This window comes from Cucurbitaria berberidis (genome assembly GCF_010015615.1).
Source record: "Cucurbitaria berberidis CBS 394.84 unplaced genomic scaffold K460scaffold_4, whole genome shotgun sequence".
Classification (NCBI taxonomy): domain Eukaryota; kingdom Fungi; phylum Ascomycota; class Dothideomycetes; order Pleosporales; family Cucurbitariaceae; genus Cucurbitaria; species Cucurbitaria berberidis.
Window position 1 is genome coordinate 2,591,763 of NW_024468938.1, and position 14,866 is coordinate 2,606,628.

The following is a 14,866-nucleotide window of genomic DNA, read 5'->3' on the forward strand; positions in this document are numbered from 1 at the left end:
TCGCGATGAGGTTCGTTCGTGCTCTTGCTGGGCTTGCGCTAGCATCGCTTCACATTCACCACATCACAGCACACGTGCTGGGCGGAAGACCAAGTGACTTTATCATCGCTGAGAAGCGCGCTCCACTCCAAGATATAGTCAGCATACTCTAGTAACCTCGCACCAACATATCTGATACTCAACACAGGTCACTTGGGACGAGCACTCCCTTTTCGTTCACGGTAAGCGCATCATCTTCTGGGGCGGCGAGTTTCACCCATTCCGGTACGTACGGCGAAAAAGGGCGCGGCGTATGGCACTCACGGCTTCTTAGTCTCCCAGTTCCTGGTCTATGGCTTGATGTATTCCAAAAGATCAAAGCACTTGGGTATAATGGGGTGTCCTTCTACGCTGCTTGGTTTCTGCATGAGGGGAAGCGCGGATCTTTCAGCGCGGAGGGGGTTTTCGACTGGGAACCGTTCTTTGATGCGGCAAAGAAAGCCGGCATATATCTAATTGCTGTAAGGACTTCCCCCCACTTGTCACGATGCTCGCTAATCCATCAGCGACCTGGCCCGTACATCAACGCTGAAGTGTCAGGAGGAGGATTCCCTGGGTGGCTGCAGCGCATCTCCGGAAACCTGCGTACACCAGATCAAGATTACCAACAAGCCTCGAAACACTACATCGAATCCATCACCGCAATCATCGCCAAAGCCCAGATCACCAACGGTGGACCCGTCATCCTCTTCCAACCAGAAAACGAGTACTCCGCGGGCACTAACAATGTCACGTTCCCTGATGCCTTGTACATGAATGGCCTCATGCGACAATTCCGCGCCCTTGGCATTGTTGTACCGTTCATCAACAACGTGGCATGGCCCAACGGAGTCAACGCGCCCGGAACCGACGCCCCTGTGGATATTTACGGCCATGATTCGTATCCAGTTGGATTCAATTGCATGGATCCTACGAACTGGACCGATAATGCGCTACCCACGAACTGGAGAGAGACTCATCTGAAGCAGAGCCCGAACACGCCGTATATGCTGGTTGAGTTCCAAGGCGGGGGATATCAGCCGTGGGGTGGTGTTGGCTTTGAGAAGTGTGCTGAACTAACCAACTATGAATTTGAGCGGGTGTTTTACAAAAATAACATTGCGGCGGGTGCTACGATCTTCAGTGCCTACATGGTGCGTTCTTTCCGCTCCTGTGGAAGTCAGTATACTAATCCTAGTTAGGTATTTGGTGGCACAAATTGGGGCAATCTAGGCCACGCTTCGGGATACACGTCCTACGATTACGGCGCTGCCATCACTGAAGAGCGCCAGGTTCACCTCGAAAAGTACAGTGAGGCAAAGCTCATTGCAAATTTTGTACATGCATCGCCCGCATTGGCCTCTGCAGTGGCTGGATATAACACTACAGGCCTTTATACGGATACGGATGCTATTACAGTGACACCATTGTTTGGCAACAAAACTAGCTTCTACGTCACGCGTCAAACTAAGTACAACTCCTTTGGCTCATCCTCTTACAGACTCAGGGTGCAGACAAGTGTAGGCAATATCACCGTACCGCAACTCGGTGGACGTCTTTCTATCAACGGCCGCGACACCAAAATTCATGTCACGGACTATGATGTGGGGGGCTTCAACCTTCTTTACTCAACAGCCGACATCTTCACGTGGAAGAAATACGGAACGAGGTCGATTCTGGTCGTGTACGGAGGCCCCAACGAATTGCACGAGCTAGCAATTTCTAAGACGAGTGGCGCGACAGCCGTTGAAGGGTCTGGAGTCAAGTTTTCGAATCGTAATGGAGTTACCATCCTCAGTTGGAACACGGCCCCGAAACGTCGAGTCATACGTATCGGCTCCGACTTGTACATTGTCATCCTTGATCGAAACTCGGCATACAATTACTGGACTGTGAGTACCCTGCCAGAAGGCAGCTACTCTCACAATGCGAATCCATCATCTGACCTTATTGTCAACGCTGGGTATCTTGTTCGCAACGCCGCTATCGTAGACGGGAAGGTGAAGCTTGTTGGTGACATCAATGCAACTACTACACTCGAGATAATCGGAGGTGCGCACAAGGACATCACAGCGCTCACCTTCAACGGTGCCACTGTGGAATCAACCCTCGACCGCAATGGATTCCTCCGCGGCACAGTAGCGTTTTCCGCTCCCGACATCCGCCTTCCGGATCTGGGCTCGCTGCCTTGGAAATACATCGATACGCTTCCTGAGTTGAAGTCTACATACGACGATTCCACGTGGACCAATGCAGATCATACCAAAACTAACAATACGTACTGGCCCCTGACCACGCCTAAGGTTCTCTGGGGCGCAGAGTACGGCTATAATGGTGGGTCGCTCATAATGCGGGGCCATTTCACCGCCACAGGCAATGAAAGCGTTTTGCATTTGAACGTCTCGGGTGGAAATGCCTTTGCGTTCTCGGCATGGGTGAACGGGACGTGGATAGGGTCATGGCCTGGAACGGCCGAGGCTGCAATCGCGAATCTGACTTTGCCACTACCGAGCTTTAAGCGCGGAGAGAGGTATGTGCTGACAGTTCTCAGCGACCACATGGGCCATAATGGGAACTGGGTCATTGGATACAATGAGATGAAAACGCCGCGAGGTATTATTGGGTACGACTTTCCTGGTCATTCAACCACCTCGAATAATGCCTCCCGTGCCGACGATGGCATTACCTGGAAGATTTCAGGGAATATTGGGGGTGAAGATTACCATGACAGGACGCGTAGCCCGCTTAACGAAGGCGCGCTGTGGGCAGAGCGCAATGGTTTCCACCTCCCATCTGCGCCCACCGGATCCTGGGCAGACAGTGCAGGTCCGATAACCGGTCTGACAGAACCAGGAGTCGGTTTTTATACGACTTCGTTTGCCCTCAATATCTCCCAAAAATGGGACATCCCACTGTCGTTTATCTTCCGCGGCGACACGTTCGACGGTAAAGGAAAGGGTTGGCGCGCACAGCTCTGGGTGAACGGATATCACTTTGGCAAGTTTCCGAATGGCATCGGACCGCAGCGGAGATTCCCGGTACCAGAGGGGATTCTGAATTATCGAGGCGAAAATCACATCGCTGTTAGTATTTGGGCGCTGGAGCATGGTGGTGCGAAACCGAATGGCTTCGAGCTGGTTGCGGGTATGCCGGTGAAAAGTGGCTATGGTGAGGTGAAGATGGCGCCGATATCGAGTTGGGAGAAGAGGGAGGGTGCATATTGAGAACTGGAGGTGAATTCGCGCAAGGGAATGTTTGCTGCAGTATATTTTACCATGTTCACTACACTCGATCCGTATGAAAGGTAGTTGTCAGTCTTTTCTGCTACGTCACTTCTATCCACTAAACTTTAACTGTAGCACCACTTAAACAACCAAACAATCAACTATCATCAGAGAATCTACGTTTCGATTGATGCGATTCAATTTATATGATGTCACTGAGAACAGTGCGTAGCATTACTTCATCATTGTAGCATTTGCGGACTCCGATATGCATGGATGCTTCTAATACATGAAATACCATCTATAGTTTGAACTCCTAATATGCATTCTCACGAACAAGTAACTCAACAATGCTAAACACTGCCCATCAAAAGTCCCACAAAGTGCCGAAAGCATGCAGCCCAGCTGCGCGGCAACCTTGCATCATCTCGTCATTCCCCTGCATATTAGACGTTATGAAAATAACCTCTGCTCCGAACCTAGTCCATGTGTCTTTGAGAAGCTCCACAGTGTCAGGGCGTCCTCCTCGTTTCTTCGAATCCCAGAGGATCATTCTCTCCGGCTCGATGTGCTTTCTGATGAGGCCTGTAATGGTTGGTCCGAAAGTTTTCTCTTGGTCAGAGCCTATCCAGATGAGAAACCAGTTTGGGCTTTGGATGCACGTAGATAGCGCTGCTCCGATACCAGTGCCAGTGCAGATGCGGATTCCTCTCTTGAACATTGCAGAAGCGTGGCCAACACCAGCTATGGTATGTTAGTGGGTGGCGTTGATAGAGAAAATAGATGAGAAAGCGTACCAAATTTCAGTTCTCGAGTCCACAGTGTCTTAGGTGGGTTGGTAACAAGGTCTTTCGTAAAGTCGCCTTGAACACCGCAAATCATATAGTGATGCGTCGCCTTTGTGCCTTCACTGATGATGCCAAAGGCGTGATACTCCATGATGGAAGTGCGACTAATCCTTCCCAAGAGACCCTGCTGCATCCCACGCTCGAACCGGACAATGGCGACTTTGGGAGAGGGAAGCGAAACCTCGACAGGGACTTCTCGCAGGGTAACCCAAGGGATGAGCACACTGTGATTGGTGAGCAATAGTCAGCAGACAAGCAGATATTGACGTACAAAATCGTCATGAAGACGGCAAACCATAGTTCTTGGGCGTTTAGTAGGGTGTGGGAGTTGGTATTCCAATGCCCGCGTTTGATGTCATAAGAGTTTCCCAAGACCACGAAGATCCAGGTCGTCTAGAAAAGGTCAGCTACAGTGTCTAGACCTAACTAGAATAAAGCTACAAACCGCGAGGCCGAGCCATCCAATAAACCTGTGATGTTTCTCGAATACGTTATGATAAGTACTAGTCAAGTCATTAGCATTCTAAGATCAAAGCAGGAAGCAAGGCGACGAACTTGCGAACCCAAGGAAAGGCGCTCAAAACGGAAACGATGATGAAGACGTTTGTGATTATGCCGCTGGCAATCACAGCAGGGTGCTGAACGGCGCGATAACGTATGATATCCACGATCTTATACACAAGCCAACTAAATACTATGTCAGCTTCATAAGATACTGGATTGTAAGGTTGTATTACGCAGCACCAGAGAGAGCACATCCCGAGTGAATGCCTCCAACATGTTGTAGGACAGATGTTGCTGCCAACTTAACGCGCAATGGGGCCCACTAAAGAAGCATTTGTCAGTAGTCGTCTATGACAAGCAGAAAGAAGAACATACACTTCGTAAACCATGTATAGCAACAATATAAAGGATGCGCAACCACAGCTCATTCCGCATTAGGATTGCGCAGAGAAGGTTCCCCAGTACTACAGCGCCAAGGTGGTTCTCGGCGTAAGGGAATCGACCAAGTGCGGTAAGGATGATACCCGTCAAGTTCAGCAAGGTGATGAAGGTGAAGAATTTTCGGTACGTGTTGAACCATAAGTCAAGTTTAATCCATCGGCCGATTTTTGGTTTTGATGGTGCTGGTTTCTTGACGGTGGTCCCAAGGATATTGGCGTCCGTGGCCCGTCGCCCTGCTGGAAATTTTAACAACAGCTCCGGGACACTTGAAAACGGCGTAATGCCTTCGTGAACTGGTGAAAGGGGAGACAGCTGAGTGTTGATGTGTTTCGGCCATTTCTGACCACCCGTGTATACGAATGGTGGAGGTGCCATTATCTCCAGCGCCTGGTTATGCATGCCCTTTTCCGCATCGTCGTAGGAGTCATGACTATTGCCACCGGCAAATTGGTCTGGAGAAGAGTCTACCATGGTGATACTCGAGGCTTTGAGACACAGATGCTGAGAAAACAAGCGGCAGGGGTGATTGGAGATGTAGGAGTCACCCGCAGGGTGCCAGAGCACGAGTTTTAATCAGTGCTGGGGGGCCAAGCCCCACCACTTTCATGTACAGACGACCAGAGAGAGGCGAGTGAAGTACCATCGTCAGATCGATCTTGTGAAATGGGCTAGCCGGATTTGCCGGCGGTGGGTGGAACTCACTATTGAGGCAGCTGTAAGTACGAAGTGTCATGAGGGCAATTGCCGTCCGTGCTAGTTTTGGTCACGGAGAACCATACCCTATAGTCCGTCAGAGTAATATATGAAGCGATATTGTTATCGTCGGCACCGCCTGCGGACAATCTGCAGTGCTGTCGTAGACGGTGTGGGTTTTGAATAGGGCCCCACTGCCGGCTGAAGCTTGACGCATAAGACGGGGAAAGAAGCATTCGAGAGACTAACTACCGACATCGCATAACGCAAGGATCAGCGCAGAAAATACCGTAGTCTTAGCTGGGCGTGATATCACGTCCTAGACGCGTCGAGACATGTCCCATAGCCTGGTAATTGGGATGTACCACAGAATTTCACGGATTCTTTCACGGAACCTGGGGCTCTGCTTCCCCTGGCCCGATGTTATGTGTTGAATGCTTGGTTTTCCAAGTGTCGTTACGTCAAAGTGCAGCAACCAGAAGCCGGGTTAATATGGATAAACGGCGCGTGAAAGGAACTCTGGCTTATCAGCCCTGATTTGTTTCATGCACGTGTGAGAAACATCTTACAGACCCAAGGGCACAGTTGGGGAGCCGACATGCGACTAGCTTTGCACTGCCATCCGCGCATCTGCCAGGATGCTGGCGTAATGGGCTGTGAGCGTACATGGTGACCTGTCATCCTGTACCTGATCCGCACCTGGCCTGGTCTCGTCGGACAATACAATCAGATAGTTCGTGGGGTTCGGTACTTATGGGGTAACAGCCGCTTACGCAATCTATGTATATGAACGAGGGAATTCGAGCCTATGGAGTTTGCCTTGGTTCGACTCAAGTGTGCCTGAATATTCGCAGACACACCTTTCTGTAGTGCCCAACTGTATATTACTACGTGTGCACCTAGCCCTATGGCGGAAAGTTCCTCCATACATAACCATTCAAAACACGAAGCATGGGGGTTAACAATTTAAATATGCGAAAGGCGCAATACTAATGCTTTCCCTCACAAAGGCGTGTCCCTACTGTTTGGCCTTCTAGCGCGACGAAGAATGTGCGGGATCCATCATGGCTGATTGCGATATCGTACATGCGACTTCTAAGCTTGTCCTTCCTATCGTACATGCAAGCGCCCTAGAAATAAGACAGTAGCGCGTTGTTGCATATGATGTAATACTTACTCGCGCGGCTATCGTCAGATGGGGGAACCGTCTCGAAGCCTATCCTGGAAGAATCAATGTAATTACAAACATCTCCGCACTCAAAGTACTTTCACAGAACCATCGATAGCTTAGCTAGGGCGTAGGCGCTTTGGAAATCCTCTTCAGATGGGGGACTTGGGTCTTCTTTAGCTCTCATGGTGCTTGTGACTACGTGATGAGAAGAATTCGGTTTATAGAGAGCAGCTTATCAGGCTGAGAAAGCGTAGAAATTCTCCACTAGGGTAAGCTCAATGGTCAGTCGGGCATTGCAAATAAATCTGCGGAGAAAGGAACCATCAGTGCCTAAGACTACATAGCGCCAAGAAGATGTTCGCGATCTGAGCGTACAAATCCCGGAGTCCAGTAGTATTGACTCCCAGGCTCGTTATGCCACCTAAGATTTACAAACCAGGATTGGTAAGTCAGACAGCGCGGCAAAGTACGTTCATCATCGTAAGGGTCACTAGCCCACTGGAGGCTCGAAGCCTCGACCATCTTTGGGTGGACTTACCTTGGAAACAGTGTGAATAATGATGAGGCCACCGGGAAATTTAAAGAAATAGTCGCCCAATCGCCAAAGCACTCCAAAGTAAAGGGGCAGCAGGTCAACCTCGCTTCTGATCGTAGAGGATTCACCGGGGAAGTTCGTTCCGGGATTGCCGCAAGTGTAATTTGAACCCGCGCCTCGTGTAGCGGCCAGGTAAGTGCCTTGTTCCTGCCCCATTAGCTTATTCACAACAGTGACTTATCTTTCTAGCTTTTATAAACGGACTTGAAGAATCGCGAGCTCCTTTTCCTGCTAGCAGTACAGCAGTCTGGTCTAGACACCTTATTTATTAGGGTGCTTGACAATAAGCCTGAGGCTCGTATGTTTACCTTAGAGCCGAGAACGCTCTAGTACCGGTATTGGGTCCGAGACGGCATTGTAGGTAGTGAGGGTGGTATATCGCACAAAGTCTGCAAGACTTGAGAGGTTTCAATGGAAGTAAACAAAACTGTCAACAGGATGTCAATGATCATCGCCAGGGATTCTTGGTTATCTGCATGAGATTTGCCATTCTGCGAAGGCTCTTAAAAGATATGGACCTTGTTCAGGCTGTGCACGTTCATCTGGCCCAAATGTCTTTTATTGGCACTGTGTGACCGTTGTGTCGTTAGCTCGCGCGGTCAACCTGTGCCACTAAGAGGTGAAGGAGGCAAGGCCTCGATTCAGAGCAGCACTTCAAGCCAGATCAGGTAATCGGACTTGACTTGTCTGCTCCATGAGTCACCCCCGCGGATGTGAAGTGGAATGTATGTGTCCTGGAAATGCGGGGAGAATTGGAACTGAGTCCTTATTCGGAAACTGCATCGGAACGATCGGAACAGCACACCCGGATATTGAAGGAGGGCGGTATCGCTCCCGACTGTGCATAACATCCAACTACTCTTCCTCCGCGCAGAAATTTCACTTGTTCTATCTTCACCTGATTGAATTTGCCCTCAGACGCTATCAACGAAGTTGGGGCCGAACCGTGCGGCTCATCTCCAAAAGTTTTGTCGGTTCGCTATTACCCCGCCATTACCAAAGACCCACTTCACCCCAGAACAAGTCCTCAAAACATCTACACAACACAAATCGCAAAAATTATCAACATGGCCCCTCCTCCAGCACCCGGCGTATGGTGCCCCGCTGTAACTTTCTATGACTCAACCACCTTTCACCTAGACCTCGCCGCACAAGAGCAATACTTCACTTATCTCTCCAAATCCGGATTGACTGGTCTCGTGATCCTGGGGTCAAACGCTGAAGCCTTCCTCCTGAAACGTGATGAGAAGATTGCTCTGGTCAAAGCTGCTAGAGCGGCGGTTGGGCCCGATTACCCGTTAATGGTAGGCGTGAGTGGGTTCAGTGTGCCGCAGGTGTTGGAAAATATCCAGGATGCTGTGGCTGCGGGTGCAAATTATGGGTTGCTCCTGCCGGCGGCGTACTATGGAGCTGCTACAAGCAAGGAGGTTATAAAGGGGTTTTATGAAGAGGTTGCGAAGAAGAGCGAGTTGCCGATTGTCATCTACAATTTCCCAGCTATCTGCAACGGTGTAGACCTCGACTCGGTCACCATCGCGGAACTCGCAAAACAGAATGCAGGGAAGATTGTCGGTGTTAAGCTCACATGTGGGAGTGTAGCTAAAATCACTCGACTGTGCGCAGAGCTACCATCGGAGTCGTTCTCAGTGTATGCTGGGCAGGCTGACTGGTTGGTTGCTGGGCTAGCAGTTGGAAGTGCAGGCTGCGTTTCAGCATTCAGCAACGTATTTCCTAAAGTATGCTCCAAGATCTACGAGCTATACACTAGCGGCAAAACCAAAGAGGCGCTGGAGTTGCACCGCAAGGCCGCCTTAGCAGAAAACCCGATCAAAGCCGGTATCGCGCCTACGAAACATGCTGTTAGCCAGTACACTGCAAAAGCGGCGGGAATCGAAGGCGCAGAAGAAAAATTGAAGCCACGCCGACCGTACCTTCCGGTTGGTGAGGCCGTGAAGACGAGTGTGAAGAGTGCAATGGATGAGTTGGCCGGAATCGAGAACAGTCTTTAAACTGGGACATGGATATGAACCGAACAAATACCGTATTTTGAATCAAAGCGAAGATCCATTCAATACATGTATTGGGAGGATTGTTTCGTAAAGTGCTAAGCTATCAACCCTAACAACTAGCATGTTTGTAGTATGAAGTAAAGTTTCCAGGGGTCGTAGCAAAATATAGCTTTAGAACTGCAAGCGGCAGTCCGCATCGTACGTCTATCAACAGTTAGCTAGTTTTATTGCTCCCGTACAACAGTCGATTACTCTCCAATCTAATCTCCTTTTGACCTACGGTCTAAGCAGAATTGAGAAGAAATGTATGAAGCTTGGAATGGCTGGCGTAAGAGTGCTTTTGGGCGAGTGTTACCCACAAGTTGACTCGAGATGAGCATTCCGTTCAGCGGTACATTCTCCCCCTTCTGTTCCTACTCTGCTGACCGTCCTTCTCACCCTCCACACTCTTGATCACAATGTATCCTATTTCCAACGTGGGATTCACCTCACCTAACTGCACCTTTATCTTCCTTAGTAGCCGCGCACGCTCCGCACCATGAAGTCCCGACCCACCCGCCGGCGCTTTGATATAGGGGTTATCGCGGGTGAAGGATGAAGTGCAGTCCAGAATATCAGGCGCGGTGACGCTGGAGACAAAAAGAAGCTGCTTAGACCAACGATGAGCAGAATGCTAGAGCAGAGGGCCAAGGTAGCGACCCAAGGCGTGTTGGCTTGTAGATGAGGACCTGGCGTGTGATGACAGCTTCGGTCTTATTCATTCTAAGATTCTCAAACGGCTCGTTACTAGTTGTATTCTTCAACAATCTTGCATATGGGTCGTTCCGAGTTATAGCCAGAGGCCAACGTGAGGCATCCCAGCACGTATTCAGTAACTTGGTCAGTCGGTGCGACATCTCGATACATTTCTGGGGCACTCCAATATATTCTGTCCAGTTCTGTCTTGGTGCCATTCCTGTCGGATACCCCAAGCAGTAACGCCGTAAATGTAGGCATCGATGGGATTAGGCTTGAAAATAGATGCGTCTCCTCGGATGCCAGCAAGGTGAGTGATGAAGTACTTGAAGGTATACCGTTGTGTACGACGTTGTAAGGAAGATGTGTTTGGTTTCTTTCCCAACGAGGTGTCGCGAGTCGTCTTAGCCGTTTGGTTTCGCAGCTGTTTGAGGCGCACGCCACATTGGCCTCGACTAGGACGCTGTTCATGGAACACTCGAAGAGATACATACTGCCAGAGAAGAACTGGCTACCACATAGGAGCTTTTCAACTGAAGTCCCGTTGCTGATTCCGTATATGAAAAAGTCTTTCTTCATGACAGATCTTTGGGTGCCCCCAGATGTATCTGCTGTCATGAGGCTTAAGAGGCTTGTGGAGAGGACTGCATTGACGCGACTTACAGCATCCTCATTATACGATTCCTTCTGTGCTGGCATCGACGTTTACATAAAAGACTGAGCGAGCCTCAGATCAAGTCGTGTTTGTCTCGTGCACAAGCCGTCGAGCGCTCTGTCCCCCAAGCGGCGAAAGAGCCCATAGAACGAGTAGGCCGAGCGTAAGGAAGTTCAAAGAGCGGAGGGTTATCGCGTGTCCCACTGCGGCTACAAGACTCTGGCTGCTAATGGTGTGCTCGAGACCCTACGGAGGGGCCAGCGCGAAGTGAGTTCATGGGAGAGCCATAGTCCGCAATTGACTTCGACTGTTGTCCCTCTCTCCACTTTCCACAGCGCTATCTTCTTCATACTCCTCCCACACAAAGCCGCGAATGCAAGCGGAAAGAGAGTTAGGCTAAGCAATGTCAAGTTTTGAATGCTTTCTCCATAGGGCAAGGTGGGCTTCTCGTCTAGCCTGGACGCCGTGACTTGAAGTGTTCCAGCAAGCGAAATAACTGCTTGGTACGACTTGCGCGCCAGCCAAACGACGAAAGACACACCCCCAGAGCGTTCCGGGTTCGTGAATTCTCGTAGGATTAGCCTCAACCTTCCACTCGAGACTTGATGTGTCGGGTGCCAACGCGCGCGCCTAGGCAAGCCAAGCACACTTTTGGCCCCAAGCGCCAAACTACGAACAAATAATGGCGAATCTCAGGGCACATATGTTGTGCACGTCGTTTGGAGGGCCCCATTTGCAAAACATAGAAGCTCGTCCCACCGTATATGAAATATAAACACTTGCGCCAGAACCTGTCTTTGGGAATAAGTTGACATCTCCTACATATACTCCACCGCTCTCCAACATTGCCGCATAGACTCAATGGAAGTCTTGAAGTAAGTTTGGAATATTTGCATACAATGTACAATCCATTTGGAAAGACGCTTCTGACGTCGCATAGTTTTGCCAGCCCAATCCTTCAAGTTAAAGTCGGCCAAGGCGGCGACGAACAAACCTTTTGGGTCCACCAGAATATCCTGGCGTCGCGATCGGAATTTTTCAAGCGAGCCACCAATGGAAAATGGCTGGAATCCGACGAACGCCTCGTTACATTGCCAGAAGACAAACCAGATATCTTTAGTCTGTACCTTAATCATCTGTACACCAAGCGAATACCGACGAAGGATTTCAGAATACTATGTCAAACCTACGTCCTCGCCGAAGTACTACAAGATATTCAAGCGAAGAATTGCGTCATTGACGCACTGTATGCCCGTTTGGAAGAGAATAAACCAGAGAGGCCTCGATTAGGCGTAAAGTCGGTTACAGAGCTCTATAGCGGTACTCCAGCTGGGAGTAAGGCTCGGAAATTCATTGTGGACTACTTTGCCGACGAAGGTCACGAGAGCTGGCTGCAGAAGGACGAGTCAATGTATCCAACGGATTTCCTGGTAGACCTTGCGTCCAGCTTATTCAGGAAGTGTCCTCTGGCGGGGTGGAAGCACGTACCAACGCTGCTTCAACCAGCATCACACTATCATGAAGTCATTCCTTCAGTTCCAAGTACGACGGAAGCGACTCCCAAGACGACATAAGGCAGGAAGGATAATGCGTCATGGGAAATTTGATGCGCGACCACCATGCGGGATAAGTCGTGATAGGGAAATTGCTCTGCTCGGGCAACTCATACTCCGCGCTATTTGGAGTCGCCTGACTCTGTATATCCGTTTGTGATGGTCTTAGTCCGTTTTGAGGCACTTTTGTATAATGGACTGTATGCTATAGCAGTAGGGCTACTAAATACATGATCCCTACAATGTTTACCTCTAAGTGTGTTAGAAGGGCGACCGATCGCATCTGCAAAGAACGGCACGCTCACCCGGCAACTTTTACATTCGCGCGCCCTCAAGATCCTCAATCTTTGAGTGAGAACACTAATCAAGCGGGACACCGGTTTCACGAAAACGTCCGTCACTTTTTCTCACGCTGTTGTACGGAACGTTGTTGTTTCCGATCGTTGACCGCGCGTTATCGCACAGATGTTAGCGCCCACGTGCTGATAAGATAAGCTCACATTCACATCTCGAACTTTTTCCAACTAACTTTACCTTATCACAATGGCGGCCTACAAGACACCAAGTGGTGTCGATAAGAAACGCAAGTCGAAAAAGAGAAAGTCACGACTCGAAGGTGCGCTCTTCAACATAAAGTGAGATCATCAGTGACTAACCCTCTGGCGCAGTATCGTCTTCAAGCGAAAGTGACAGCGATGTCGAGACACAAAAGAAGAAAGAGCGAACTCCTAGTCCGGTAGAACAAGAGACCCAAGTAAGATTAGCCTGAATGATTGCATAGGACGTCTCAACTTACTGTAAAGAAGGAAACTCCAAAGGCAACCCTCAAGAAAGAAAAGAAGAAACCCAAACCCACACAAGAGCACGATGGCGACGAAATCATGATAGATGCTCTGGCTCAATCTAATATTCCTAAGGCCACCAGCTCAAAAATCCAAACGCCAGCGCAAACTCAAGAGGACTTTGATGCCATTTACCTGCGCAGAATTACCACGGAGCTCGCAGATGATCTCGACAAGGTGCGCGAGGCACAGGATTTCAAGGCGAGTAGTCTGCCTATGTTGATTCATGCGCTGAAGCAGGGTGGGAGTGTGTTTAGTGCGGAGGAGAAGAGGAGGATTGTAGTTGGTGGAGCTGCTGTGTAGTAGCGTTGCGGGCACGAGGAAGAGTACAGTATCAAGACGGGCAAAATAGCATAGCTGGTGTTGTGGAGTTAAGAATTTGAGATTGATTAATTGATTTCCAGGAGATATCTGCGCAGGACATCCAGTCGTGCAACTATAGAGCTGTGTAATGAAGCTTTTGATAACCAGTCCGTGTATGTATTAACCTAAAATTTCCTAAATGCCTTTTTGTATCCTAGACGCCATGCAATGCATATCGTTGTGAAATAGACCTCAATACGCCTCTACCTCCAGGCCTGACCTCCACTCTAGCTCGATCTGCCACGCGAGTAGGTACGGATGCTTGATGATCACCATATCATGAGCTAACTTCATCACCTTGTCCCTCTTCTCGGCTTTCTCGCCCGCCGGTAGGACGAGTAGGGTATCATATGCGCGCCCGAGCAGCTTCTCCTCGTATTGTCTTCGCAGCTCGTCGTCGTTGGTCCAATTGATGATCTCCTCGTATATGCCTTCCAGTGGACTCGTGGCGTAAATCTCGCTCTTGACCGAGTTTGTTGTGCTCTCGAGTGTCGCACCAAGACGAGTCTTACGTTCGTCTATGAGCTTCTTGATCTTCTGCGCTTCCTGCGTTTCGTGGATATCGGCGATGCGCGTGTAGGTCTTGGATGGGTCTGGTAGGCGACCTTCGAGATACGAGTAGATGGATGAGGATGGGAGTTGGGTAGCAAGCGCATGTGCGTACTGTGGCTTTGTGCCGTGACTGCGGGCGTGGTCTACGAGCTTGTCGATTGCGCACTGGCTTCGATAGATGTCGTCGCTGTGCTTGTTAGCCTTCGATCTCTTCTCCTGGGACACTTGCATGCGCATACAGATTCATGTAGATCTCAGCCAGCCTCAGGCCGACCTCGATGTTCTCTTCCACCTTTGATGGTCCTAGGCCCTCGTACATGCTCCTGAGCCCTAACCATGCCTGCGCATCGTCTGGCTTGATCTTGGCCGCGTCGTTATATGCCCTCGCTGCGTCGTCGAACCTGCTAAGACCGTCGTTGGCGCGCCCTAGGAATAGTTGCGCAAAGTAATTGTTAGGGTCTTTCTCGACTACTGTCTTCGCGTGCTCCTTTGCTTCGTCCCATTTCTTGGCGTCGATGGCGGATTTCGCGGCCTTGAGCGCAGTTTTGGTAGACATGATACTAATAGTAGCGGTTAGGTGAGAGGGCTACGAGCCGTCAATACGGCCTGAGTCGGGTTAAGAATGCGCCATTGCACAGTGAACAATGTTTGGCGGGGTTTTGG

The 14,866-nt window shown here is 49.9% G+C and overlaps 7 protein-coding genes across 7 annotated transcripts; 4 read left to right on the top strand and 3 right to left on the bottom strand.

Moving 5' to 3' along the window:
- Window positions 1-5: 5 nt before the first annotated feature.
- On the top strand, window positions 6-3,242 carry K460DRAFT_341937 (glycoside hydrolase family 35 protein; the record flags this gene model as incomplete). The annotated part of the gene is made up of 5 exons (XM_040931169.1): window positions 6-137; window positions 188-264; window positions 314-500; window positions 546-1,172; window positions 1,221-3,242. The coding sequence occupies 5 exons, from the start codon at window positions 6-8 to the stop codon at window positions 3,240-3,242; spliced, it is 3,045 nt and encodes a 1,014-aa protein (XP_040786159.1).
- Window positions 3,243-3,609: 367 nt separating this feature from the next.
- Window positions 3,610-5,506, bottom strand: K460DRAFT_288688 (uncharacterized protein; the record flags this gene model as incomplete). Its single annotated transcript, XM_040929064.1, has 7 exons — window positions 3,610-3,986; window positions 4,040-4,314; window positions 4,362-4,483; window positions 4,518-4,593; window positions 4,646-4,777; window positions 4,828-4,916; window positions 4,970-5,506. The coding sequence occupies 7 exons, from the start codon at window positions 5,504-5,506 to the stop codon at window positions 3,610-3,612; spliced, it is 1,608 nt and encodes a 535-aa protein (XP_040786160.1).
- A 2,845-nt stretch (window positions 5,507-8,351) lies between these two features.
- K460DRAFT_368473 (dihydrodipicolinate synthetase family protein-like protein) lies at window positions 8,352-9,802 on the top strand. Its single transcript, XM_040933782.1, has one exon. It carries the CDS (start codon window positions 8,562-8,564, stop codon window positions 9,501-9,503), a length of 942 nt encoding a protein of 313 aa, XP_040786161.1. The 5' UTR covers window positions 8,352-8,561; the 3' UTR covers window positions 9,504-9,802.
- Window positions 9,803-9,888: 86 nt separating this feature from the next.
- Window positions 9,889-10,856, bottom strand: K460DRAFT_357305 (uncharacterized protein; the record flags this gene model as incomplete). The annotated part of the gene is made up of 2 exons (XM_040932022.1): window positions 9,889-10,132; window positions 10,291-10,856. The coding sequence occupies 2 exons, from the start codon at window positions 10,854-10,856 to the stop codon at window positions 9,889-9,891; spliced, it is 810 nt and encodes a 269-aa protein (XP_040786162.1).
- Window positions 10,857-11,702: 846 nt separating this feature from the next.
- On the top strand, window positions 11,703-12,817 carry K460DRAFT_396866 (uncharacterized protein). Its single transcript, XM_040936125.1, has 2 exons — window positions 11,703-11,768; window positions 11,834-12,817. The coding sequence occupies exons 1-2, from the start codon at window positions 11,755-11,757 to the stop codon at window positions 12,465-12,467; spliced, it is 648 nt and encodes a 215-aa protein (XP_040786163.1). The 5' UTR covers window positions 11,703-11,754; the 3' UTR covers window positions 12,468-12,817.
- A 168-nt stretch (window positions 12,818-12,985) lies between these two features.
- Window positions 12,986-13,591, top strand: K460DRAFT_418638 (uncharacterized protein; the record flags this gene model as incomplete). The annotated part of the gene is made up of 3 exons (XM_040937960.1): window positions 12,986-13,062; window positions 13,115-13,200; window positions 13,253-13,591. The coding sequence occupies exons 1-3, from the start codon at window positions 12,990-12,992 to the stop codon at window positions 13,589-13,591; spliced, it is 498 nt and encodes a 165-aa protein (XP_040786164.1). The 5' UTR covers window positions 12,986-12,989.
- K460DRAFT_418639 (uncharacterized protein) lies at window positions 13,370-14,851 on the bottom strand. Its single transcript, XM_040937961.1, has 2 exons — window positions 14,443-14,851; window positions 13,370-14,390 (listed from the first exon to the last, which is right to left on the bottom strand). Exons 1-2 carry the CDS (start codon window positions 14,757-14,759, stop codon window positions 13,844-13,846), a joined length of 864 nt encoding a protein of 287 aa, XP_040786165.1. The 5' UTR covers window positions 14,760-14,851; the 3' UTR covers window positions 13,370-13,843.
- Between the last annotated feature and the right edge of the window lie 15 nt (window positions 14,852-14,866).